The sequence below is a fragment of the Melanerpes formicivorus genome, unplaced genomic scaffold (assembly GCF_026170545.1).
Source record: "Melanerpes formicivorus ecotype bairdi unplaced genomic scaffold, bMelFor1.0.p_v2 SCAF_24, whole genome shotgun sequence".
In the NCBI taxonomy this organism is placed as follows: Eukaryota; Metazoa; Chordata; class Aves; order Piciformes; family Picidae; genus Melanerpes; species Melanerpes formicivorus.
This window is the reverse complement of record NW_027142376.1, coordinates 9528484-9554536: the sequence shown is the minus strand read 5'-3', so window position 1 is coordinate 9554536 and position 26053 is coordinate 9528484. Positions and strand designations below refer to the sequence as shown.

General features: G+C 46.3%; 1 protein-coding gene across 4 annotated transcripts in view; it reads left to right on the top strand.

Annotated features, from left to right (window-relative positions):
• DNAJC13 (DnaJ heat shock protein family (Hsp40) member C13) overlaps positions 1 to 25781 on the top strand; it is a 51253-nt gene extending 25472 nt beyond the window's left edge. For 3 of the 4 annotated variants that reach the window (XM_068152862.1, XM_068152863.1, XM_068152861.1), the window contains 35 exons: positions 415 to 568; positions 2620 to 2723; positions 2801 to 2960; positions 4439 to 4501; positions 4803 to 4904; positions 5054 to 5158; positions 5547 to 5749; positions 6163 to 6247; positions 6726 to 6880; positions 7281 to 7326; positions 7546 to 7700; positions 8293 to 8494; positions 9215 to 9330; positions 10157 to 10235; positions 10807 to 10942; positions 11470 to 11654; positions 12636 to 12710; positions 12883 to 13002; positions 13461 to 13640; positions 14152 to 14319; positions 14804 to 14917; positions 15241 to 15357; positions 15836 to 16013; positions 16786 to 16877; positions 17197 to 17296; positions 17704 to 17778; positions 17938 to 18050; positions 18211 to 18380; positions 18737 to 18779; positions 19823 to 19996; positions 20765 to 20944; positions 21143 to 21283; positions 21714 to 21857; positions 22554 to 22653; positions 24968 to 25781. In XM_068152862.1, coding sequence (XP_068008963.1) covers positions 415 to 568; positions 2620 to 2723; positions 2801 to 2960; positions 4439 to 4501; positions 4803 to 4904; positions 5054 to 5158; positions 5547 to 5749; positions 6163 to 6247; positions 6726 to 6880; positions 7281 to 7326; positions 7546 to 7700; positions 8293 to 8494; positions 9215 to 9330; positions 10157 to 10235; positions 10807 to 10942; positions 11470 to 11654; positions 12636 to 12710; positions 12883 to 13002; positions 13461 to 13640; positions 14152 to 14319; positions 14804 to 14917; positions 15241 to 15357; positions 15836 to 16013; positions 16786 to 16877; positions 17197 to 17296; positions 17704 to 17778; positions 17938 to 18050; positions 18211 to 18380; positions 18737 to 18779; positions 19823 to 19996; positions 20765 to 20944; positions 21143 to 21283; positions 21714 to 21857; positions 22554 to 22653; positions 24968 to 25065 — 4432 coding nt within the window. In that variant the 3' untranslated portion in view covers positions 25066 to 25781. Of the gene's footprint in view, positions 1 to 414; positions 569 to 2619; positions 2724 to 2800; positions 2961 to 4438; positions 4502 to 4802; positions 4905 to 5053; positions 5159 to 5546; positions 5750 to 6162; positions 6248 to 6725; positions 6881 to 7280; positions 7327 to 7545; positions 7701 to 8292; positions 8495 to 9214; positions 9331 to 10156; positions 10236 to 10806; positions 10943 to 11469; positions 11655 to 12635; positions 12711 to 12882; positions 13003 to 13460; positions 13641 to 14151; positions 14320 to 14803; positions 14918 to 15240; positions 15358 to 15835; positions 16014 to 16785; positions 16878 to 17196; positions 17297 to 17703; positions 17779 to 17937; positions 18051 to 18210; positions 18381 to 18736; positions 18780 to 19822; positions 19997 to 20764; positions 20945 to 21142; positions 21284 to 21713; positions 21858 to 22553; positions 22654 to 24156; positions 24269 to 24967 lie in introns of all 4 variants that reach the window. The other variant, XR_010989059.1, reaches the window with a different exon arrangement.
• Positions 25782 to 26053: the final 272 nt, after the last annotated feature.

The following is a 26053-nucleotide window of genomic DNA, read 5'->3' as shown; positions in this document are numbered from 1 at the left end:
ACATGGATACTGGCTTTCAGATAGGCCCCGGGGCACTAGATACAGCTTGCTTACCTGTCAGAGCCTACAAAGGAAAGGTCTCGAGCTGTAAAAAGCATTAGCACTTGATTTTGGCTGGGGTGCTGTATTAAATGGGCTAATAAAGTAGATGGGAAGAGCTTGCAGGTCCCTTGGTCATCAGCTCTGTGCAGTTAATGACTGGAGCCAAAAGGGATGACAGCAGACCTGGTTTAGTCTAGGCTGGCCTCCATGGTTGTACGAGTAGTGTGCAGGTGATTAACCATTTCTGAACGATCTAGAGGCCACTGCTTGGTGCCTTCTAATTCAGATCTACTCCTGCTAATCTTGCCAGCTCAGTCTTGTCTGCCTTTCAGGTAATGTTTGGAGGACTTTAAACTGTTACTACTTTCTTAGGTTTCTTCAGGATCATGCTAGATCAAACTTGATTTGGAACTTCAAAACACGGGAAGAACTGAGAGACACTCTTGAGTCTGAGATGAGAGCGTTTAATATTGACAGAGAGCTCGGCAGTGCTAATGTTATCTCGTGGAACCACCAGGAATTTGAGGTAAATGACCCACTGTAGGAGAAACTGCATGTGTGAAATGTCTGCTTCAAGTGTCACCTTGTCTTTCTCTACATGAGTGTGTCTGGTGTTGATAATCCCTGTCTACCAGCTGCAATTCTTGTGGGGTTATGGAATTAACTGCTGAGGCTTGAGGCTGGGAGTAGATACTGTCTGGTGTCACTGCAAACCCCAAACCTCTTCAGCCTGACACTGTAGAGAGAAGAGATGGATCAGAACCCTTGATATGCTGCCATGTTAAAAGACTTGGTGTTACACTTTGAAGATGAGTGGTGCTTGTTCTTCAGTGTGTTCCTTGGGGTAGTTCCTCAGGTTGCTTCTTCCTGACAGCAAATCCCTTGTCTTTGTTTCCATCATGTCTAAGGCTGTTAAATACTGGGCTGCCAATCTGTAGGAGGTTATATGGCTAAACCCATGCTGCTTTGCAAATTATGGATTGAGTATACTGCTTTCACATTTTACAGCAGTACCTGAGCTCAAAGCAGCCTTTCAGGCTTCTGTAAAGCAACTGGTAAGGTCCTGATGAGCTTGCTCAAAATAACTTGCAGGATGTTTTCAAGTCAGATGCTAATAAACATGTTCCTGTGCTCTATATCTCCAGTGTTAGTAGAGTTTCACAGTTTTCATTGTGTAATACCAAAATGAAACAAGGCCACACCTGAATTCAGCTAAGCTGTAATTAGATGTGCCACATGCCATCCTTGTCACAGCACAGCTTTGTGGAAGCTTGAGCAGAAGACTACCAGTGAAACAAGTGTGAGCTGCTGCTCTTGAGGAGTTCTCTGCTGTTCAGCAAAGTGGGAAAGAAATGCAAAACACTAGGCTAAGGCATTAGAACAAAACTGTGTCATACAACAAGTGGCTTCTTGCCTTGATGCAGCAAATAGCTGCCTTAGAGATTGGATTGGTATTTCTTGCCCTGGGATTTAGCTAAATTGTCCTTGGCTGGGTCAGGCACAGGACTTTGGGGTGCCACAGTATTTGCTATCCCAGTTCTGCCTGAGGTTTAGCGGTGCTGCCTGGAAACATGAGAAGTACAGATCTGAAACTTTGTAGTACATACTTCCCACCTGTGCTTTGTGCTCCTGCATGGCTTGTGCTGCTGGAATGTATCCCTGGCAGTCCCACAGGTCCTGGATTGTGGGGCATTCTGTAACATGATCTTTGAACAGCTTCTGTCTCAGATTTGCTTCTAACTTATAAGGGAATATTTTACTAGACTATGCTGTAAGTATTTGAACTAACTATGTAGTTGTGACACAGGCTTTTCTGCCAGCTGTGGAACCTGTCCCTTTGCCAAGAGGGATGGTGGCTTGAGGTTGCTCAGAAGTGTACTAGTTAGATGTCTTTGTATCATGTGCTGTGGCCAAATCTCTGGACAAGCTTGTGGCCTCGTGACAGTGGCTTTCAAACTATGCAAAAGCACTACACAGCAGCTTCAGTCTGCTGGAGGTACCTCTGAAGGAGGTGCTTGCCAAATGCTTAACCACCCAGCACTGAGGCATGTGGTTAACTTGAATGTAATTGCTCTGAAGTTGATGATGGCTCTCATTGTGCAATTTCACTTCAGCTGCTTGCTGCATGCATTGATGCCTCTGGGCTTCTATTACCCAGCATAATGGCAAGTAGAGCTTAGTAATTAAGTCATGCTTGTGTTTCTTACTTGTAGTAACATTGAGTGAAGTGTTGCAAGGTAATAACTACTTATTAAAGCTTGAATCACTCAATACACCATGTGTTAACCAAGTTTAGGTAATCTAACCAGCTGATATTAGAAAGGTTTAGGGGCTAGAAGCTAGGAATTCAGTACGATGAGAAACTTTGTTCTGGGGAGCAACAATAGCTTATGGCATGTATTTTGTAGGCATGTGCTCCTTTAAGAGCAGACTTGCAGATGCTGATTCTGCTCAAACTACAGGAAGGGTTGCTAGCCTTACACAGAGTTTGTGGATGCAAGCACCGTGTTGTTATGCAACCAACAACTAAGTGAAGGAGGGGCGATATTTAATGCGAATCGATTTGTTCTGTTACAGGTAAAATACGAGTGCCTTTCTGAGGAAATAAAGATAGGGGATTATTATCTAAGACTGCTGCTGGAAGAAGATGAAACTGAAGAAAGTGGAGCAATCAAAAAATCGTGAGACACAATTCAAGTCTTCCCTCACTCCCAAGGCTGGTAGGTTTGCTTCACTAAAGATCTCCTCTCTGCCCTAGATATGAATTCTTCAATGAGCTCTACCACCGCTTCTTGCTTACCCCAAAAGTGAACATGAAATGCTTGTGTCTGCAAGCACTGGCCATTGTTTATGGAAGATGTCATGAAGAGATAGGACCGTTTTCTGATACCAAGTACATTGTTGGGATGTTGGAAAGGGTAAGAATTGTTTGGAATTACTTGATATAGTAGTTAACATACCTCTAGTCCCACTATATTCAGATCATTCATGTTGCTATTAAACCTGAGTTCTGGTTTTACAGAAGGTGAAGCTGCAGCATGCATACTGTTGTACCATGCTGTCACTAAGCTTTCCTGGTACCTCACCTTGATTCAGTTGAATTTCTTTGACCTTGCTGATCGTAAAGGTATTTCAAATGAGACTTTATATCTGCCTTCTGTACAGCCTGAGGACCCATTGAGGCTAACAAAAGTAGTGTGAAGGAACTTTGTGTGAAGGTCATCTCATGCTTGCTTTTGAAAAGCAGGGAAGCGTAAAGCTTTTTAAGAGGAGAACCCTGTTCCATCTCACATAGTTTCAAAATACTGACTGAGTAGTAGCAGTAGCTCACATCCTATGCAGTGGTAGCCCTGGACAGGCACGTGGTCTGGTTTGCCTATTGAGTACTTGTTGTGTCTCACAACTGATACAGCCCACAAAAACACATTTTCATGCAGTTTGAAGAAGGGGTTCTTTGCTAACATCAGTAAGGGGTTTGGCCCCTCAGTTGAAGAAGGACATCGAGACACTTGAACGTGTCCAGAGAAGGGCAGCAAGGCTGGGGAGAGGCCTTGAACACAGCCCTATGAGGAGAGGCTGAGGGAGCTGGGATTGTTTAGCCTGGAGAAGAGGAGGCTCAGGGGTGACCTCATTGCCCTCTACAACTACCTGAAAGGTGGTTGTAGCCAGGAAGGGGTTGGTCTCTTCTCCCAGGCAACCAGCGCCAGAACAAGGGGACACAGTCTCAAGCTGCAGCAGGGGAGGTTTAGACTCGAGGTGAGGAGGAAGTTCTTCACCGAGTGAGTTGTTCATTATTGGAACGGGCTGCCCAGGGAGGTGGTGGAGTCACCGTTCCTGGAGGCGTTCAAGAGGGAATTGGACGTGGCACTTGGTGCCATGGTCTAGTCATGAGGTCTGTGTTGATAGGTTGGATGATCCTTGAGGTCATTTCCAACCTTAGTTATACTGTGATACTGTGGATATGGCTGTTGTAAGTAAAACTGAGTAAGTGCAGTCTCTTGTTTTGCCATGAGTCCTCAGAGTCTCACCAGAGATGTAGCATCAAAGACCCTTTTTTGTCTGCTGGCTGAAACCATTCTCTCTTCCCCTTGTATCTGTGTTAACCAAGTCACTGGGGAATCCAAACACTATCAGTTCAGAACTCTAGTCTAGAAACGTGGATTTGAGTGTCAGACCCTGAGCAACCAAGAGGACAGAGGGCAACAAGGCCTTTCCTCCTCAGTGGCAGCAAGTCGCCTATATTAGCTGTGCATAAACCTGAACACAGTAAATGTCAGCAGTTTTATCCTGGATGTGGAAAAAGTGAATGGGTCTCTGCAGGTGCATCTATTGACTTCTGCAGGTAACTTCTATTGTGTACTGTCAAAAACTAATTTGTTCTCTTCTGCTGCACTAGTGCACTGACAGGCTTGAGCGGGACAGGTTGATACTCTTTCTCAACAAGCTGATCCTCAACAAGGTATGATGGACATCTCCATTGAACAGGCTATTGTTGGTCTTTCGACTGTATAAAATGGTCTTGACTAGCTTTGCAAGGTTAACTTGAACAAAAATTCAGGTCTTAGTGTTTGATATGTGCTGGGATGTGGTAGTTAATTGCGGGTGAGAGAGCTGAAGGAAATGTGTAGATACTATGGTGATTGTTCCAGTCACTTGAGAATGATTTGACTTCTGTTGGTCATTTTGAGTAGAAGTGTTCAGTATTTGTAACAACTCTTACCTAGAACACGCTTGTGTTAACTCAGTTCATCCACTGACAGAAAAATGTGAAGGACCTGATGGATTCCAATGGCATTAGAATACTTGTGGATCTGCTTACTCTGGCACATCTTCACACAAGCAGAGCTACAGTCCCTCTGCAGGTATGTGGCCTTTGTTTCTTACTATGCATGTGTTGCTTTGCCAGAAACACTGCTTTAAAAAAAAAAGAATCAGTGACCTTTTCACATTTGCTGTAGAAATGATGTTTGCACTTGAAGCTAAAGCTGTTCTTATCAACATCAACTTCTAGAGCAACGTGATCGAGGCAGCACCTGATATGAAGAGGGAGAGTGAGAAGGAGTGGTACTTTGGGAACGCTGACAAAGAGAGGAGTGGGCCTTACAGCTTTCAAGAGGTACCAGCTTTCAGACTCTTAGACCTGGCAAATTAATTCCATCCTGGGGACCAAGAGTTTCAAACAGTGAGAGGGAAAACTATAAGTAGTGCTAAACCATATTCTCCAAGTAACTCTAATAAGGACTAATGCTGGATAAGAGACTTATTGCTGTGCTAAAAAGCACAGGGGTTTTGGTAAGGCTGCCTGCCCCTCCATGCCCCAGTTGTGCTGCAGTTCATCTGTCAGCTTTTACTTCATGTTTCCTGACACAGTCATAAATACATGGGAGTTCCATGCAGCTGTAGTAGTCTGTCATACAGCAGTGACGAGCTTGTGTGTGAATGTTTAGGAGCAAAGGTAGCTCTGAGTGCCACATTAACAAAGTTGGTCTCTAATCTTGCAACAGATGCAGGAACTATGGAACAGTGGCAAGATCACTTCAAAAACACGTTGTTGGGCCCAGGGTATGGATGGCTGGCGACCATTGCAGGTCATCCCTCAGCTGAAGTGGTGCCTGCTGGCCAGTGGGCAGCCTGTGTTGAATGAGACTGACCTTGCCACGCTTGTACTCAACATGCTCATCACAATGTGTGGATACTTTCCCAGCAGGTAAACACTAATTCCCAGCAGAAATGGTGAGCTTTCTCTGGCACATGCATAAACTCATAAATTCTGTCTTAAAACCTTTTCTTAGAAACCAAGTAATGCATTAAGGAAGAGTGTCAGTGAGCCTGTTATGTAGCAGTAATTCTGCCAGCCAATGATGTTCATAAGTGAGAACAGTGATGTGAAAGGGACTGCAAGAGTGAAAGCACCAGCTGTGTCTGTTTCTAGTGCACAGCATTTAACTTGAAGCTGCTTTAATGCATGGCAGTAAGCCACACTTACCAAGTCTAACAAACTTTGAAGTTAAAAAATAATGCCACTGAATATGATGTCAAGAGCCTGATAATTCTGGCTTGCTCAATCTGACAGAGAAAAGATGTGGGTGCTTACTGCTGTGCCACTTTATTGTTTTTCAGGGATCAAGACAATGCTATCATAAGACCTCTGCCTAGAGTGAAAAGGCTGTTGTCAGACAGTACCTGCCTTCCTCATATCACTCAGGTAAGAAACTCTACAAAGATGCAGCTAGATGAGTAGAAGCCTGACTTATCTCTGCCAGCTTCCCCACGTGAATACTTTGTGAGACAAACATGCCAAATGCCATCAGTGATGACTCTGGACAAGCAGTTGCTTAGTTCCCTGGCTGTTGTTGCAAATTTCATGTCTCAGCCAATATCTCATCAATAGGTATTTCCACTCTTGTTGGTACTGAAAAGCCATCTGGACATAGCCCTTGGCGATGAGCTCTGGGTGACCTTGTCCCTGTCAGGGGAATTCAACATGGTGACCTCTGGAGGATCCTACCTCTTTTAAACATTCTTAGATTTAAACCTCCTATTTTTGGACCAAAATCCTCTGTAACTGAAACCCTTGCCAGTTCGCTGGCTTGTCCCAGTATTGCATTAGTTAAAACTTCAGTTTTGGCTGGTTACCTCATGCTGCTCAAGCAGCTCATCTAAATGTTTGTGTCTGATTTTAGCTACTGCTGACCTTTGATCCCATCCTTGTGGAGAAAGTGGCTATATTGCTGCTCCACGTCATGCAGGACAACCCTCAGCTGCCAAGGTTTTACCTGAGTGGAGTGTTTTTCTTCATCATGATGTACACAGGCTCCAATGTGCTACCTATTGCAAGGTGAGGAGAAAGAGCAGCTGAAAATACCTCTTGACTGGTGATGCTTGGAATGACTGATGCTTGAAATGCTCCAGGGAGCGTGTAGGGAAGGGCTCTCTGTGTCAGTCAGCTTCATGTCAGTTCATTTTCTTTGATGTGGAGAAATCAAGCATCTTGGAACAGGACTTTCAAACTGAAATGATAAACATCAAGCAAGCTTTGTAACAGGGGGGTGCTTAACTTGGTGGAGTTCCCAAGGATCTGATGGACTTTGTAGAAAGACTTCTTCAATTGTTGCTGTTATTCTTTTATCTCAAAACGAATGTGTGAGACTCGCCAGCTGGAGTGTGCTGCTCTGCTTATCTTCTAGGGCTGCCTTAAGAATCAGTTAAGCAAAAAATAACTGCTGTTTCTCTTCTAGGTTTTTGAAATACACACATACAAAACAAGCTTTCAAGTCTGAAGAAGTGAGTAGATTGCAAAAGTAGCTACCTTTGTTTACACAGTCTTGCAGACCACCTGTAGTTAATGCTAGAAATACCCCATGCTTGGTTTTTTTGTCTAAGCTCTAAAGAGCTGGAGTTTAAGAACTGTAAGGGACAACGGGGGAGGGTTTTTCAGATCTCAAGTTGCTTGGCAAGGCAGAATTCAGATTATCTGAGATGACAGTGTGGTCTTTTCTGTAGACTAAAGGTCAAGATATCGTTCAGAGAAGTATACTTGGACACGTTCTTCCCGAAGCAATGGTGTGTTACTTGGAAAACTATGAGCCAGAAAAATTTTCTGAGATATTCCTTGGAGAGTTTGACACTCCAGAAGCAATTTGGAGCAATGAAATGAGGTAACTGTTTTCTGTCAGAGGGGCAACTTTGAGTTGCATCTTATGCTGAAGAGGTCTTGTCTTTGTTTCCAAAGAAATAGTTGGATTCTGTCTTTTCCTTACTTCCTCTGTTTGACTTCTGCTTGGGCAGTGCCCTGCATTGCCCTTTGCTGCTTACAGAAATAGCAGAGATGGGGGAGCAGAGCTGACAGCAGGAAGGGGTGTGTTTCCCTGGACACCCTTCATGCTTCACAGCTGCCTCTATCATTGCTGAGTTCCTTTCAACGAGTGGAAGCTCCTCTGTTTCTGTGGACTGCTTTGTACTGCCCCTGTTTACTAGCAGCAGCTGTCTAATATTGCAGTACAGCTCCAAGGTTTCCAAGGAAGTCAGGAGCTCGTGAGGGAGGCCTAAATGTCACTTTGCTTTGTCTTTAATACACTCGTTTTTATGGCATTGAAAGTGGCTTTATGATAGAGCAGGACCAAATCCTGTTCTGAATCCTTTCTGAAACATGGGGGCACTTCTAAGGCAGGTCTTTTCAGAAGAAGTCTGTGAACACACTTGTGCAGTCACTGGGGGCTTGAGGGCCACTGACCAACCTTTCGCTTCCAGGCGCCTTATGATAGAGAAGATTGCTGCTCATCTTGCTGACTTCACCCCTCGCCTTCAAAGCAACACAAGAGCGCTCTACCAGTACTGCCCTATCCCAGTCATCAACTACCCACAGCTGGAAAATGAGCTCTTCTGCAATATTTATTACCTCAAGCACCTCTGTGATACACTCCGATTTCCAGACTGGCCCATTAAAGATCCGGTGCGTACAGAGGGGGTTAGGACTCAGTTAGTTCTTGACCTTTCAGTCCTGAAAGTGGGACTTGTAAGAAAATTGAGGAAATCAGATGTTAGGTTTGTGACCAGTAACTGATGGATCCTGATGTTCATGAGCATGTTTGTTAAACATCTGTATATCTTGAAGCAGAGTAGTCTTCATGCCATAAAACAGCCACATGTAAAGTCTCCTCTCCTAGTGGTAACTAATGAGAAAGCAAAACAGAGCATCCAGGACACCAGTGAGCCTCAAATGATGGGTGGTTTGGGGTGGGTACAGGAAATCCCTTTTGGTTTCTTATTTGTCCTTGCTGGACAAGAAACTGAGCTAACTTCATTGAACTGGTGAGATGATCTTGGTTCAAATCTATGGTCTAGGTCTGTCTAAGCAGCTTATTCATGTAGCTCTGTTGCAGCTCTTTCAGTATCAAGATGTGAACTACATGTTCTCCAATGAAGCTCCATCTTCTACTGTGACTCTTACATTAAACCTTTTAATCTTGAGGTGCTCTTATCTTGAATAACATGTAGCACTGCAGTGAAGTCTCAATTGCTCCCTGACTGGAGGGGGGGGTCAAACCATCATTACTAAAGGTAAAAGGACTAAGTCTGAACTTAGGGTAATGAGTAATAGGAATTCACTAATAAAGCAGCAGATGTACTGGTGTCAGCATAAATGAAACACTAATGAGTTGTAACTGCTTAGGTTAAGCTGTTGAAAGACACACTAGAAGCTTGGAAGAAGGAAGTAGAAAAGAAGCCACCTACCATGTCAATAGATGATGCTTATGAAGTCCTTAACCTTCCCAAAGGACAAGGCCAGTAAGTTGGTTTCAGTATTTTAAGTTATATGACTGCATTTACATAAACCCCATAGGCTACAGCTGAGGTACTGGCACCCATTTAGCAGAACCACTTCTGGTATGTGTAGCACCTGCTTTGTTCACAGTGGAAGATTGCTTTATCTAAAAAAGAAACAAACCCAAAACCAGAGCTTGAAAATCCAGCTCCAGTGGCTGAGAGAATAATGGCCAAGTGTCAGAGAAACTGAGGAAAACGTGCTTTGACCTCTGCTTCAAAGCACTCACTGGGCTGTTGTGCAGGACAAGCATTAGACTCAACCCTAGTGAGCAAAGAATGACAGAATGTGAATATGTTCACAGTGGACCTTGGTTTCTCTAACCATTCTTCTCCCTTCCAAATATTGTCCTTTTCTTGGTGGTTATATCACTAGGAATGTGTAGCTCCTCTCTTACCACTCATTTCTGGCTTCAGGCCTCTAGAAGAGAACTGACAACACTTTGTATTTACCCTTCAATAACAGGGCACTTACTGAAAGTCATGAACTACTTATACCCCTGTAGCTCATTTGGAACCTTCATCAGGAAGGTTCAGGCACTCTAAGCAATACACTCTGGTTAGTATATTGAGTACAAGAGGTACTAAAATACTTGGTTTCTAAAACTCCTTTCTATTCTGTGGCCACAATGACTTCCATCTGCTGTCAGCTGAGAAGGCAATGGTTTCAAATTGAGATACAGCAACATTGTAGTTTTCCCTTAATTGCAGTTGCTGTTAGTGCTGTTGGCAGAATCCAGGGTTGGATTTTTAATGGTACTCAATGTAATGAGGCTTGGGTTTTTTGTAGGCATGATGAAAGCAAGATCAGGAAGGCTTACTTCAGGCTGGCACAAAAGTACCACCCAGACAAGAATCCAGAAGGCAGGGTACGTACAGCACACGTCTGTGATGTTAATGGAGTGAGGACAGATTCAGCTGCTCTGTGCATTAAGAACTCTGAAATGCTCACTTAGATTTGTGTCTTTGTTTCTGCCTTTTAAAAGCTATGCCCTGGGGCAATACCAAACTACAGATGTGTAGTACAGCTGAGTCATTTTAACTGGTGTCACTCAAGGAATATTAAAGATTTCACAGTAAACTGTTGTGTTTGGGTCAGACCCATGCTGCAGAAGGTGTGTGGTGCAAACAGTTCCACAGGGCCTCAATGAGCAAATTGCTCTCTTGCAAAGGCTGCATCCTCTGCCTGTTCTTAGTCAACTCAGCTGCACTCTGACACTTTTGTCACAGTGGAACTGACTTTGTTTCTTGCCTACAGAGAAGTTAGAAACAAAAGAGAACCTGTTTGGAGTATTTTCTGATGTGTAATAAGCAACAGAACTAGTGCTGTGGCTAATAACCTGGGGTGTGTTCTTATACCTGCATCTGAACTGATGTTGCAGACTTGTAGTGCTGAGGGGGTCCTTAGCAGCTCTTAACCCTGTTCCTCTTTGTTTGCAGGATATGTTTGAGAAAGTGAATAAAGCATATGAGTTTCTATGCACAAAGTCTGCCAAAGTGATAGATGGGCCAGACCCAGAAAACATCATTTTGATCTTGAAAACTCAAAGCATCCTCTTCAACAGGCATAAGGAAGGTAAACTTGCTGTCTGAGTGCTCCATGGTCATGTCTTTAGTGGCCTCTGCAGTCAGTTTTCATCTCCTCTCTTGCTGAGTCTGTGTTCTGTTCTGGATTCTGATTTGGCACAGCATCACATAGCTGTGGTAAAGGGCTTCAGAACAGGACCTTTTCTTCCATGAAAGAAATGAATCTGCAGTAAAACTTAATTCAAAAAAGCATTAGTGGCTGCTCCAATACTCATCAGAGTTGTCTTCTGCACATAACTTAGCCTTACAGCTGTGTCTGTGCAGAGGTGTCCTCACTTAGTGCTGGGTCACCCGGATGGCAGACTCTGGGTACAGGTGAGATGGTCTCCTTTTTATCAGCTGTGAGAGTGTAATCTTGCATAAACTCAGACAAGTCTTAGTCCTCTCCTGAGTCTTGCTCCACTGTTTCCAGGTGTTGGCTTTCTTTGAATCCTAGTCCTTATATATCCAATGTATCCAGCACTGATAATTAAGTAGATTTGGCATACCTGTGAGCTTGTACATTCTTTGTTTCAGAGCTGAAACCATACAAGTATGCAGGCTACCCTATGCTGATAAAGACTATCACCATTGAAACATCAGATGATCTTCTGTTTTCCAAAGAGTCTCCTCTCCTGCCTGCTGCTACAGAGCTTGCTTTCCACACTGTCAATTGCTCAGCATTAAATGCAGAAGAATTGAGACGAGAAAATGGAATTGAGGTAAAGGGAAGGAAACTTAGTGAAGAGAGGTTGTTTTGTTTCTTTAGTCTGACTTTGCAGCAGCTAAAAATTGTAGATTTTTCTGTGCACAGGACATCAGATGCAATTGAGAATCACTTTTGGTCCTGTTGAGACACTTGTCCATCCTTTCTGGATGCAGTAGAAGCCTCTTGCAGAGTATGCTCCTTTCTAGACCTAGGCTTGTCTGTTGAACCTTGGAAAAGCAAACTATATGTGATCTTTCTGTCTCTTCACAAACCCCTGATGATAGCTGCTGCATTCTGTGTGTGAAAGAATAGACAAATGTGAACAAGTCACTTGAGCAGGAGAGGGTTTTATTGCACACATTAGTATGGACATGTTTCAGCACATGTCCGTGCAGTGAGGGCCCCAAAACTGAATAAGGTATTGGAGGTGTGGTCTTGCCAGTGCAGGAGGACAATCACTTCTCTGCTCCTGCTGGCCACACTGTTTATGGTCCAAGCCAAGGCTGTTGGCCTTCTCAGCCACCTGGGAACACTGCTGTCTCATTCAGATGGCTGTCAACCAACACTCCCACATCCTTTTCTGTTGGGCAGCTTTCCAATAACTCTTCCCCAGGCCTGTAGTGTTGCAGGGGATTGTTGTTCCAGGTCCTGCCCTTGAGTCACTTGGCCTTGTTGAACCTCATACTATTGGCCTCAGCCCATTAACCTAGCCTCTCCAGATGCTTCTCTAAAGCCTTCCTATCCTCCAGCAGATGGTCCTACCCAACTTGTGGCTGTCTTCAAATACACTTGAGATGTTAGCTCATGTGTGAAGATGCTGTCAAAGTACCAAAGGCTAGTACCAGAACTTGAGAGGGATTCTGTTTGATCAAGCAGCAGACTGTCACACATTCCCTTCAGCCATTAAAAAAGGCTTAGCAGCTGCTGTTTTCATTCTGCCAGCCTTTGTCTGGTTTTGCTGTGCCTGACCTTGTGCCTCATCCCCTCCTTACAGGTGTTGCAGGAAGCATTCAGTCGTTGTGTGGCAGTGCTGACTCGTTCTAGTAAACCAGATGATATGTCTGTGCAGGTAAGCTGCAGCAGCTTGGACTGGGTCAGCCTCTCAGAAGACAATATATAATAAACAGTATGGTGGTGTCAGTATGGGTGTCTAGGCTGTGAGCCACTGACACAGTGATCTAGAGATAGTAAATGCAGAGTTGTGACCTCCTGGGGAACCGCTGATGCCGTCCTCTGTGCAGGTCTGTGGATACATCAGTAAGTGCTACAGTGTGGCTGCTCAGTTTGAGGAATGCAGAGAGAAGATTACAGAAATGCCTAACATCATTAAGGACCTCTGCAGACTGCTGTATTATGGCAAGGTAAGAGCTGCTGTCCTTTGCCTGAATGGGTGTTTGACTGCTAAATGGTTAAGGGAATGGAGGTAGGGCGATTGTAGAGATGGAGCAAACCCTAGTGAGAGCCCAACGCTGCCTGGTTCTCAACACCTCTATTTGAATCCATTTAGTGGACTTAAAATATAATCACCAGAAAGATTCAGCTGCTGTTATTTTTTTCACTAACATTTCTAGCTGATTTACTGTACTACTCATATGAAAGACCTATTCAAATACTCTTCCTTTGGATGCTGACTAATTAACCATGGGTTTTTGCTACCAGACAAACTGTAGATGTTGTTCTGTCCACTTCAGTTTTTCTCTCTGCTGCTTAGATAGTATTCTAGAAGTAGCAAGTCTAGGCTTTAAGCCTTTAAGCAGGAAACCAGTTGGCTTTCTTTGTTCACAGGTACTAAGGCAGACTTTTTTTCCCTCTTTCACAGAACATACCAAGAGTAGCTGCTTTGGGAGTAGAGTGTGTTAGCTCCTTTGCCTTGGATTACTGGCTGCAAACACACTTGTTCCAAGCTGGAGTCCTCTGGTACTTACTGGGTTATCTCTTCAACTACGACTACACGCTGGAGGAGAGCGGCATCCAGAAAAGTGAAGACTCCAATCAGCAGGTAACCTGAGCAAGATCACTGCATGCCACCTCTCAACAGAAGTGGTGTGTTCACATATAGTAAAGAGTAGCTCATGTATTGAGTTCAACTGTTAAAGCTGTCAAAACCTGCAACTTCTAAAACAATACAAGAGATAGCTCAGATTTGCTTTTTTACTGTTCACTGTAGAATATAAAAAAACTATCAGAAGTAGTCTTACCTCAAGGCTCAGCTGAATTTACCTGAAAAGTCTCTTTAAGGACTCTATAGTCCCTTTGCCTCACAGCTTTGCAAAGGTGACACCCACAAGCATGGCATTTCTTCTTCAGCTGACGGATGAGCTGAGCTTTGAGCAGTCTTTGTGTTGCTGCCACAGAACGTCGTGGCACAGTTGTCATGCTGACAGCTGTCAGTGCTAGCAGGGAGGTGTTGCCTGCTCAGAAACTGTTACACTAAATAGCTCCTTTGGATTTCTGGCTATTGTGGTATTTCTCCAAGCTCTAGGGTTTTCATAACTGTCTGTATTTTTCAGGAGGTAGCAAATAGCCTTGCTAAGCTTAGTCTCCTGGCCTTGAGTCGCCTTGGAGGGTATCTCTCTGAAGAACAAGCAACACCTGAAAACCCAACCATCAGGAAAAGCTTGGCTGGGATGCTGACACCCTATGTTGCAAGGAAACTCGCTGTGCTCAGTCCTGCTGAGGTAATCATCTGCTGGCCAGACTTTCTCTAGTGATTTATGGAAGGGGTACCTGGTCACTTAAGAAATAGCAAGGAGTAACCAGTTTAGGTTCAAACACTGTGGTCAGGAACACGGATGTGGGAGCAAAGGAGTTAACTGTTGAACGCTGAGGATACACTGGAGAGCAAAGGCTAAGCTTCTCCTTTTAGTGGTGCCAAGGAAGTCATCTCTAAAGACACACTGCAGGTGGTTGTGGCTCACTGTCAAACACAGGAGAATCTGAAGTTTGTGGCCTGAAACAGTCTAGAGGAAAAGGAAAATGCAGACTTGCTGTGCCCAGTGCTGCTCTTCCCTTAGGTGGGAAATGTGGCACGTCAAACATGTTTGTGAATTTGGTCTTGTCTGTGAGACTGGATTAGTTGCTGTCAGGTAAGATGCTGGTGACTGTGCAGAGTGTTCCAAAACTGCTGTCAACATTACATCATGGAAATTCCTTATTTTTTAGACTCTGAAGATGCTTAACAGTAACACAGAGAATGCCTACTTGATCTGGAACAACGGGACAAGAGCTGAGTTACTTGAGTTTTTGGAGTCTCAGCAAGACAGCATGATTAAGAGAGTAAGCTGCTCTTTAAACCCCACTAACATTTATTTACTGGTTTGTTGTGGTGCATCCACTGGCAATGCAGTGGTATAGCTACCAGGAGTTTCTGTTGTTGTCTGCTCCTGAGTCACTTTCTTCAGGCAGTAGTCTTAAAGCAAAAAACCGGAACAGTTTACTTGTTTGTTTCTTGTGACATTTCAATCTGTCTTGAGCTCCTGACTTCTGCTGAAGCTTTCAGTTTTCTGTCCAAGTATTGTGCACTTCATTACTGAGTTACAGCTTCACACTTCCAACCCAGTTATTTTGTCTGAGCTTGTGCTGCTTATCTCTGCTTAAAGGGTGACTGTGACAAGAGCTATGGATCTGACTTTGTCTTCAGTGACCATGCAAAGGAACTTATTGTGGGAGAGATTTTTGTAAGGGTCTACAATGAGGTCCCTACCTTCCAGCTGGAGGTGAGCTGTGGCTAAAACCTTCCTCTTGAAACCAGTCTTTACCTCACCTTTACCTGTCAGTGCAAACACACAATCTTAGGGAAGTTTCCTTCCCCAAAAGCAGAGTGCTTGTCAGCAGACCTGCTGTTTCAAAGGTCTTAATGCCTGTTGTCTGCAAGCTTGCACTGCAGACACTCAGACTGACTCAGTACCTCCAAGAGGCAGTGATTCTGTCTGGTGGCTTTGCTGTCCATTTGCATCTATGGACAAAGATACACCTTGGAAGCGCTGTTGAAGTGGTGGTGGCTCTCCAAGACTGTGTTTAGAGACAAATAGGTTTAATATGCCCCAAGTGCTCCAGGGATTGTAGCAGGAGTGTTTCCCATCTGGAAGAAAGGGCTGTGTGAAATGAAGGAAAAGTTACTTGGACTCATTTTCTTCTGGTGTGAAAACTGTGGTGTCACACAGCTAACAATGCTCTCTTCTCTTAACTTTAAAGCTCCCTAAAGCATTTGCTGCAAGCCTCTTGGATTACATAGGCTCCCAAGCCCAGTACCTTCATACACTAATGGCAATAACACAGAGTGGGAAAGTGGAGTCCAATCAACACGGAGATCGATTAAGGAGAGTTGAGATGGCCCTGGAGGCTCTGAGAAACGTGATAAAGCACAACCCAGGTAAGCCTGAGACCACTTCCCTGATCTGCTGTATGGACAGCAGCAAAACATGCAGACCTCTGCAGGCTTTATCGTGCAGCCAGAGAGAAGCCTCTCGCTGGCTGAAAGCCTGTGGCACAGCCAATTGAGCCATCCAGGCTCATGGGTTCTGTTGTGTTTTGTTTGGGCTTGCTTTTCCTGAGGGACATTACCAGGGTATGTATGGAAGTTCTAGGTGCAATCCAAGCACTGCTGAAACACTAGGGTTTAACTGTTTCTGGTCTGCTGTTGCTAGGAAGGCTTCAAGCTCTTCCATGAAGCTTTCAGTAATCCTTCAAAGAATCTTCAGCTGATTTTTAAGCTTCTTGCATCAAAAAGAACCTTGCAGAGCTGAGCACTGCACAGCTGCAGATAGCAGCCCTGCTCTGGACTGGGAGAACCATGGAAGGCCAGTGTGTCTGAGGACAAGTAGTGCTGATGGGCCATGAGAAATAACTGAACTTCTTAGTTACTTTGTGAGAGTGCAAGCAGGTGTGTAGTCCAAGAGTGAAGAAGTATGGTCTGCCTTTGAAACACCGTTGAATTGGGACTCTGGAAGCTACTAATAGACAGGATTTCAGCTTTCTAGTTCTATAGCAGGCTTTGTCCTGCAGGAGCTGTTTCAATGACTCTGGCAGACTGTGTGTAACTGTCTAGTCTTTAACACCTTTGTGTGGTGAAATGTGGGCTTGGGATGGCCTTCAGGGAATGCTATGGCTAACACGAAGACAATAACTGACTTGGTCTCTTGCAGGTTCTGAGTGTGAATGCATAGGGCACTTTAAGTTGATATTTTCCCTCCTGCGCGTTCATGGAGCTGGCCAGGTGCAGCAGTTGGCTCTGGAGGTAACAAACCAACCAAGAGAAAGCTCCTAACAAAGTACCCCCCTGTATGGATGCCCTGCATAATCAATACAGGCAAACCTGATGGTGCTACTCTAAGAGTGACACACAAAAAGCATCAAGATGGGGCTTCCAAGGTGTCAGTTGATGCCTGGAGGAACAAGGGATACCTTCTTGCCTTGTGCCCTGGGGTGATAAGACGATTGGGTGTCAGGAACAGCCATTGTGAATGTCAGCTACATTGGCCAGGGAGGCTGACTGGATCTTCTAGACAGTGTTGTAACAGCTGGAGTATAACCAAGTGTTTTCTGGTCTTTTACAGGTAGTGAACATAGTAACCAGTAACCAGGAATGTGTTAACAACATTGCTGAGTCAATGGTCCTGGCTAACTTGCTGGCACTCCTGCATTCCTTACCTTCAAGTATGTACTGTGGTCACTCTTGGCCTTGCCAGGCAAAGGTTTCAGTTCAGAAGCTAACTGCAATGCCAGCTGGCTGAGCTTAATACTGAGCTTTCAGTGGGCATGGCTGTAAATGGTGCTCTGCATAACCTGTTTGTCTTCAGTATGAGCTGAAAGGTGAACTGCAGACTTTCAGCCAGGCTGAGCTGTGGTATTTCATTGACTGAGTCTTGTAGAGGAGGCAGATAGTAAGCACCCAGTGGAGAAGTCATGCCATGCAAGTGTGTGTGATTGGACACTCCTCAACCAACTCCATGTCACCAGGAATCCCCATAAGCTCTATGGCAGTCTTACTAGTGTTTTCAGTTAGCAGTTCAGCTCCTCTCTGATCCCTGGCACCAAGCTCTGCGTGCTTTGTGTTTTGGCAGGTCGGCAACTCGTCCTTGAGACTTTGTACGCATTGACATCCAGCACAAAGATCATCAAAGAGGCCATGGCAAAAGGTACAGTACTGCACTGAAAGCAGCTGCTTCTGCATCGTGGCCTTCATGTGAATACAGGGGCCAGAGTTTGCTCTCATCTCCAGAGCTATTGATGTGGAATTGGTGAATTCATATTGCTTGTGACCAGGAAAAAGCAAATGCTTTCTTGTCTCTGTGCAGGTGCTTTAATCTACTTACTGGATATGTTTTGCAACTCAACTCACCCCCAGGTCCGAGCCCAAACAGCTGAGCTCTTTGCCAAAATGACTGCAGATAAGCTGGTGGGTCCAAAGGTAAGAACTGTAGCAGCTCTCCTTGGAGCTCTGCCTTGATTTCCTGCCTGCCTTTCTCTAAAGACAGCGCTGCCAATACTTGAGCTTCCTGCAGCTCTCCATTTTGCTGTCAGCCTGTCCTTGTGGGGTATTGAATGCCAATTCTGTTCATCCTTTCCAGGTCAGAATTACACTAATGAAATTTTTACCTGGAGTCTTCATGGATGCCATGAGAGACAGCCCTGAAGCTGCTGTTCATATCTTTGAGGGGACTCATGAAAATCCTGAGTTAATTTGGAATGATAGCTCCAGGGAGAGAGTGTCAACAACAGTTCGAGAAATGATGCTTGAGTATGTGGAGACTCCTGGCTAAGTGTTTCCTTACCTGGACACCTGTGGTGGCATCCAACTAGAGCTGCAGCCCAGAGGAGCTGTCGGAGCTCTGCCTGTGAAGCAGGATCTGTGCAAGCCAGCTGGCAGCACCAAGCAGTGCGTTGGCTGTGTGCATTGCACCTGGCCTCAGCCATGGCAGTGCTCCCTGTGCACAGCCCAGGGCTTTGCTCTCTGTGGGAAGGGTTGGGAGAGGGTTTACAAGGAGAAAAGAGCTGTAAAAACTGCAACTGGCTGCTGATGGGGGCAGGCTGAGGTGTGAGGTGGGGAAGGTGACTACTTCTACTGCTCACTGAAACTTCCTTTCTTTTTTTAAGGCACTTTAAACTGCAGAGGGACAACCCTGAAACTAACTGGAAGGTAAGAGTGCACCATTTGTGCTTTGAGTGTGTCCAGGAGGCCTGTAAGGCAGCTGGTGACAGATGCATGGGTGACGCTCTGACAGGCCTTCCTCGTGAAGTACCAAGAGGACCTTAATGCTGCGTTAACATAGCTGGTTTAATGTTCAATCAAGGATTTTCTTACTACTTGTACCTTAAAATCAGACATTCTGTTGGCAGTGGGTTTGCCAGTCATCATTTCTTACAGTCCAGGTCACTCTAAAACTTACCAGAAGTCAGCAAGCAAGGAGGATACTGCTGTGCTGTAAAATGTCCTTGTCACCTCTTGCATGGCTGTAGCAAACCTGGGCTTGGTGAGAATTTCACCATGAGGATAGTGAGGAACTGGAACGGGTTGCCCAGGGAGGTGGTAGAGGCCCCATCCCTTCAGGTTTTTAAGGCCAGGCTGGATGTGGCTCTGAGCGACCTGATCTAGTGTGACGTGTCCCTGCCCATGGCAGAGGGGTTGGAACTGGGTGATCCTTGAGGTCCTTTCCAACCCTAACAATTCTATGATTCTAAATGATCAGAGGCATTAGTAAGCCACTGAGCCTCACAGATGGCTCTCCTGAGCCATTCCATCACATTAGGTCAGTGAGATGTTTTGGGCTTGATGAAGGCCAGGCTTGACTTCCCTCAAGGCCTAGTTCAGCAGTAAAACAACTTCCAAACACGTGCCAGACAGCTGCTTTGGTGCAAATGTAAGCTTCTCTGGATTGATGGTGAGAAACCTGCAGTATCCAGGGAAGGAAAGGGCTGTGTCATTAGCCTCACTGCTGGTACTATTAAAAACAGAATTGTAGGCTCAGTTACTTGTGCTCTTGAAGGAAGCTCCATTGGTGGTGTTGCCAGGGTTGGTCTCTCTGTCCTTGCCTTGTTTCCTCAAGGTGTGGGTGTCCTGGCCTTGCCCACCTCTGTTTAGGGGAACACAGCTCAGTGACCCTTGCCACTGTTACACTCCTGATAGAGAAATGCAGCTCACAGCATCCTTGCCAATAATTCTTCTGCTCTGCCACTGAACAGCTGCCTGAAGACTTTGCTGTGGTGTATGGTGAAGCAGAAGGTGAACTTGCAGTGGGGGGAGTCTTCCTAAGGATTTTTATTGCCCAGCCGGCCTGGGTTTTACGGAAACCACGAGAATTCCTCATTGCCCTGCTGGAAAAGCTCACGGAACTGCTGGAGAAGAATAACCCCCATGTAAGATGAGCTTTTGATCCTGCTCTTGGAATTCTTTGAACAGTCTTTTAACCTCTGGTTAACTCAGATTTTCACACTTCCTTCCCAATGTGAATGATTTTTGTCTGCTTTCTGACTCACTGTAGAAACATGGAGGTAAGCTTAGGCAGTTTCTGAACGTGAGTCAATGCTCTGAAGTCCCTGAAGCCACACAATAGCCTCAGTAAGGCTTAGAGGCTTATTCTGCAGTAGAGGTGAGGTTTAACAAATGGAAGTGTCTTCAGTTATTCCAGGCTAAGAAAGCAGTACTTGTTCTACACTGCCTAACCTAACCATCTTCAGCTCTTGCCACCTTGTGTCCTCCTGCTCTGGTGCAAACTGTGACCTGGACCAGGCCACCACCCAGCAACATGCTGCAGTGAAATCCAGGAGTGATAAGAGTGCAGTGGATCTGGTGTTAGAGGACTGGGTGCGAGTCAGTATCTTAATGATAGTGCTAGAAACTGGATTTCAAAGTGCTCAGACAGAGGCTGGGCTAGACTTGCAGGGAGAGTGCTGACTTGTACACTGAACAGAGCAGCCCTCTCAGTAACAAAGCTGTGAGGGCACCAGAGTGCAGCAGGTGTGGGGAGTGCTGCTGCACAGGCTCCAGGAACTTCTCTTTCAAATGCAAGCATTAAAACTCTACCCTTTAACATGCCCACTGCAGAGCAGGTGAGAGCTGTCCCTGCTGTGGTATGTGTGAGTCTTTACTGAGTTCTCCTTTCTGCTGGCCTTTGCTTTCCGCAGGGGGAGACATTGGAAACCATCACCACCGCGACCGTGTGCCTGTTCAGCGCCCAGCCCCAGCTGGCTGACCAGGTCCCCCCCGTGGGCCACCTGCACAAGATCATACAAGCCATGAGCCACAGGAACAGCGCCGTTCCCAAAAGTGCCATTCGTGTCATGCACATCCTGGCTGACAATGAGGTACTGGCACCCTGCCCAGGCAGGAAGGAGCCCCTGCAGTCACCTGCCCGGTGTTCCCAGTGGGGCATTACTAGAGACCCTGTGTGCCAGATGAGCAGGGGCCTAGAGCCAATGAATGAGAAACTGATGGTCTTGGCTGGCCACCTTTGGCATAGCCATGGAAATGAACTGCAGCACTCACCAGATCTCTCCCTCCAGCTGTGTGTCCGAGCAATGGCGTCGCTAGAGACCATTGGCCCCCTGATGACCGGCATGAAGAAGAGGTCGGACATCGTGGGCATAGCCTGTGAAGCACTTAACCGCATGTTCCAGAGAGAGCAGAGTGACCTGGTGGCCCAGGTAAGTCCTAGATCCTCAGGCCAGAAATGTGGCACTTTATAGCTGAGTATCTCAGCTGAGCAGGGCCTCTGCTCTTCTGGACAGCTTAAGTGCCCAGGAGGCTTCACAGAAGCCATCTGTGTTATGTATCACAGGGGAGATGTCAGAAATCAGTCCCTTATCCAAATGCAGCCCTGTTGAAGGATGTTGCCTGAGCACTGATGTTGAAAAACACATCATAGGAATGCCAGCAGATGCAGCTGAGCTCACAGCTAGCCAAAGCAGAGTGGCTGGACAGTCTTTGCTTCCTGCTCCACAGGGGAAGCTGACCAGCTGGAGCACACCTAGTAACAGCTGGTGGCACTTTGCTTCCTGTCAGTGCTGGTAATGTAAAACATTTGTGTGGACTCCCTGGCCCATGTTAAGGTAACTCATCTGGGTATGTTTGCAGGCTTTGAAAGCAGATTTGGTCCCTTACCTTCTAAAGCTGCTTGAAGGTGTTGGCCTTGAGAACCTGGAAAGCCCATCTGCCACAAAAGCTCAGATTGTGAAAACGCTCAAGTCCATGTCCCGCAGCCTGCAGTATGGAGAGCAGGTGAGTGCTGGCCTTGGACACTGGGAAGAGCAAACTGAGCAGCCCTTGGTGAACCCTGTGCCATTCCACCTAAAGCACCAACAGTCTCATGTCAAAACAATCATGGGCTGTCTCTTGAGGAGTCATGAATCAATGCATGTCAAGAGCACTGATAAAGACAAAGCACAAGCATAGAACTGTTTTGTATGCTGGTCAGGTTCTGCAGAGAGCTCTTCAGAGCCTGTCACAAATGGACCTTGCTGTGGTGGGCCACCACTGATGGATGCATTTTTTAGCTGGTAGCATCTGTCCCAGGAACTGCTTTTCTCATGCCCTGGTGTTGGAAGCAACACTAGAGGTGGGTGTTTCTTCCAGCCTTGTAGTGGAGTCCTGTTCTGCCTCAGCTTAGGTGCATGGCAAGTGGCTTCTTGCAGGGTTGATATTTTTTTGTCACTTAAATGAGGAATGAGGGCAAAAGTGAAGCTCCTGTCTCTCAGTTTTATGAGCTTTCTGCCTCGTGTATTCAGCTACACAGTGCAGGTGTTAGCAAGTTGCTAACAAGTCTCCTTGGAAATGTGTGATTCCTTGTTGCAGCCTGAACTACTGCCATGCTGTTGGGTTCTCTTCAGCGTGGATTGGCTCCAGAGAACAAGCTTGTTCCCCTGAGACATGACAAATGCCACCTGCTCACTGTGCTTCTCTCCTCATGTACTGCAGGTGAATGAAATTCTGTCTCGTTCCTCTGTCTGGAGTGCCTTCAAGGATCAGAAACATGACTTGTTCATTTCTGAGACACAAACAGCAGGATACCTCACAGGTGAGCAACCCTTTCCTGCTTGTGCTGAACTGCACTGCAGTGTTGGCTAGCTGGCAGCCTGGACTCTGGCTGCTGTTTGTCACCAGCATCTATTGGCCTTGTCTGGCCTGACCATCCAATGCTATCACAATGCAGTGAGCTTAGCAAGCACCAGACTGTTTTGTACTTGAGAGTGCATTTCTCTGGGTGGCTTTTGTTGTCTCTACTTCTAAAATGCCAGAGCAGTGGAACCTGGGTGCTGGCAAGCACCCTGTGGGGACAAAACAGAGATGTAACTGGCACTAATGAACAGCAGCAGCATTCCTGTTGGTTCTGCTCCAGGACAGATTGCTTTGCAAGGTTGGGACAAGGACTGAACTTTCTTCAGAATACCTTAGGCAGCATTAATTGTGCCATGTTTGCTCTGGGTTAGCATGGGAGCAGTGGGAATGTTAATAGCTCAGGGAGCAGGGGTGGGAATGGCCTGCTGCCTGTGCCTGAGCCTTGTGGCATGTATTTGGATGCACCTGGGTGAATCCCTGCTGGTGCCACCAAGGCAGAAATGGCAGCCCAGGGTGCTGCTGCAGTCTCAGGAGCAGTGTGGGAGAGCATTCCAGCTGTGTGCACACAAAGGAGAGAACTGATGTCAGCTTCCTTGCAGCACCTTATAGTAGGTCCAGTGTGTGGCACTGGATAGACTCCTCTCCAATGACCCATTCTGCTGCATCACCACCAAAAACTTCACTGTCACAGATCCAGTGCTTCTCTGAAATGTTGTGTAGTGACAGCATAGCAAACTCCAGAAGCAAAGCATGGTGCAAACTGCTGAGCTGATTGCTCAGGAGCCAGCAGCTGAACAAGTAGTGGGTCTGAAAAACTCGACCTCCCTGCTAAGGATATGAGATCCTTTATCAGTAACCCAGGACAGGAGCCTTGCTAAAGCTTTTGAGCAGAGCAGACTGAAGGAGCTGTAAATCAGATGGCCACACAGGCAGGAAGGTTTCCTGCAAAGACTAGCAGGTGTATTGAGTGTGAAGTAGGAGCCTTTCAAGGCAGGAATCAGGAGCAGATGGTTAATTCTTGAGAGCAGGTGGATTGCACCACCTGATACATTTTTCCACCCAGGAAAGAGCTGCTGCTTCAGCTCTGAACTGGAGCTTTGGGTTTTGCCCCATTTATGCCACTTTGGCACAGAACACTTGCTTCAGCTGGTGCTGTGTTTCCTTGCTAGTTCCTAAGAACTGTAAATCAGAAATATGGAGTAACTGCTAAGAACTGAGCTATACCAGGTGCTGGGGACTGTACAGCAGTTAAACTGCCTGAGGGCCTGTGCTGTGTTTCAATTGCCTGATGTTGAAGGGCTTGCAAATGTAGGGTGAAGATGCTGTACAAGTGTACAGATGGAAGCCAAAGAAGCCTTGTTTTAACCTGCCTTATGTTGTATTCTGCCTTATGTCGTGCCTCAACTTGCTTTGCTATTTGCATTTCCCTCCAAACTGCCCTTGCTTATTTCTCTTCCCTCAGGTGTCTCTTCTCCTTCCCTTCTAACTGGCAGCAGTCCCCTTCACCTGAGAAGTGGGCTTTAGATGTGCTCTGCCAGGCAGCTTGCTAACTTCTGTGTAGCTCCCTAAAGCAGGTAGATACCACCTTGCAGATGCTGCTTGCCAAGCTGTAGATGCATGTCCCAGAGCTGTACCAACCGCGGGGGCCACGTGCGGCACGGACGCCTGCCCTCAACCACACACAGGAGCAGGGATCGAACTGCTGCAGTGCCTGGCACTTGCTGGTACTAACTTCTCAAGCGTGTTAGGAGTCCTCTGTAGCGGCAGTTTGAGGGACAAGAGAACTAGTGGAGTTCTCACACTAGGGCATGCAAAACTGGGTCTGGCTGTTGGCAGGTGCCACTGATGAGCTGGTTCCTGTCTGAGGCCACAGTGTGGATTTCGGTCGGTTTTTTATCACAGACACTGTTTCTTTTGCTCTCTTGCTTGCACTGGCAGTGCAGGAGGGTTTGCAAGGAGACAAACCATGCTCTGGTGCTCTGGCTCCAGGCTGTGGTGTCAGAAAACCCTGGTGGAAGTGACCTTTTTTGGCATAACAGAACAAAAAGTGCTGAGCAACCCTGGAATGGCCTCTGGGAGCTGCTGCACTTAGTGGACTAAGATGACTTAACTCCTAGTGTTTGCAGATTCCCCAGAATCTCAGCAAAACTCTTGAATATTCTTGTTCAAGGTTGACTTAGATGGTGCCTTTGAGTCTTACCAGAGGGGAATGAAGCCAATCAGTTGTTCTTTGGATACAAACTAACCACTGCCACTCTGTGTTCTTCCCAAAGGCCCTGGAGTCGCAGGTTACCTTACTGCAGGGACAACCTCCTCTGTAATGCCCAGCGTACCACCCCCGGTAGACCACGAGGTGGGAGACGTCAGCTAAGGGCTGGAGCTGCCTGCAGGAGAGCAGAGGCCAAGCAGCCGTGCTGAGGGGCAGCCCTGTCCTGGCACACACAGCAGGGACCCCCGCTGCCTTCCCAGCCCTTCCAGGACAGCGTTGTTCCTTTCCTCTGGCTGCTGGTTGCTTTCGTAGGAAACGGCAGCGGCTGTGGCACTGCGCCTCCAAGCACTCTGATCAGCTGCAGTGGGTACACAGGAACTTTTCCTTGCTGTACGTAAGCACATGTTGTTCCTTTCTCTTTGTTTACAAGACTGTGAATCAACCTTTCCTAGTTTTTATATTTGCTGAGTTAGCAGGACTGCAGTTGAGCTACAGTCTAGAGGAGCGGGGCTAAAAATCACTCTGACCTCACCCCCCTCACTAAAGGGCATCCACTCCCTTCCCAGCCCCCCGAGCTAACTCCCACTGAACACGACTTGCAGAGGGTTTTGTCCCCCACCCCTTCACTGCTGTCCTTAATCATTAACACGACCAGAGATCAGACGGCATTAGACACTCATCTGTGTAACTGGCTTGACCAAATTGACAGAGCTGCAGCAAAAAGCCTTCCCCTGGAGATGTTCTGTAAGGAATTAGTGTTACTTGTGAGATGTTCTCTACATGATCCAGTATATAAACCTTTCTAGCCTGTGTACATTATACAGATCCTTCATATGTACAGAAAATTTTAAAATAAAGGGAATTAAGAGCCTTGTTAATGAGCTAAAGGTGGTCTTCTTGCAAAGCTGCTTTGGAGGTGGGGGAGGGGAGGGCAGGCAGAAACCTTCCTCTGAATGGGGCTGGGTAGGGCTTCTGCATGTTCCTGGGAAAACACGGTGCAGGCTTGAGCAGCCTGGAGTGGCGTGACGCTTCAGCCACTGCCCTGCTGCCACTGTCACTTCCTAGGGACTGCTGATGGAGGGAAAGGGAGGAAGATGTAAACAGTTACTTGTTGCATTCCCATAATCTTGGGTTTAGGTAAAGTGAACTG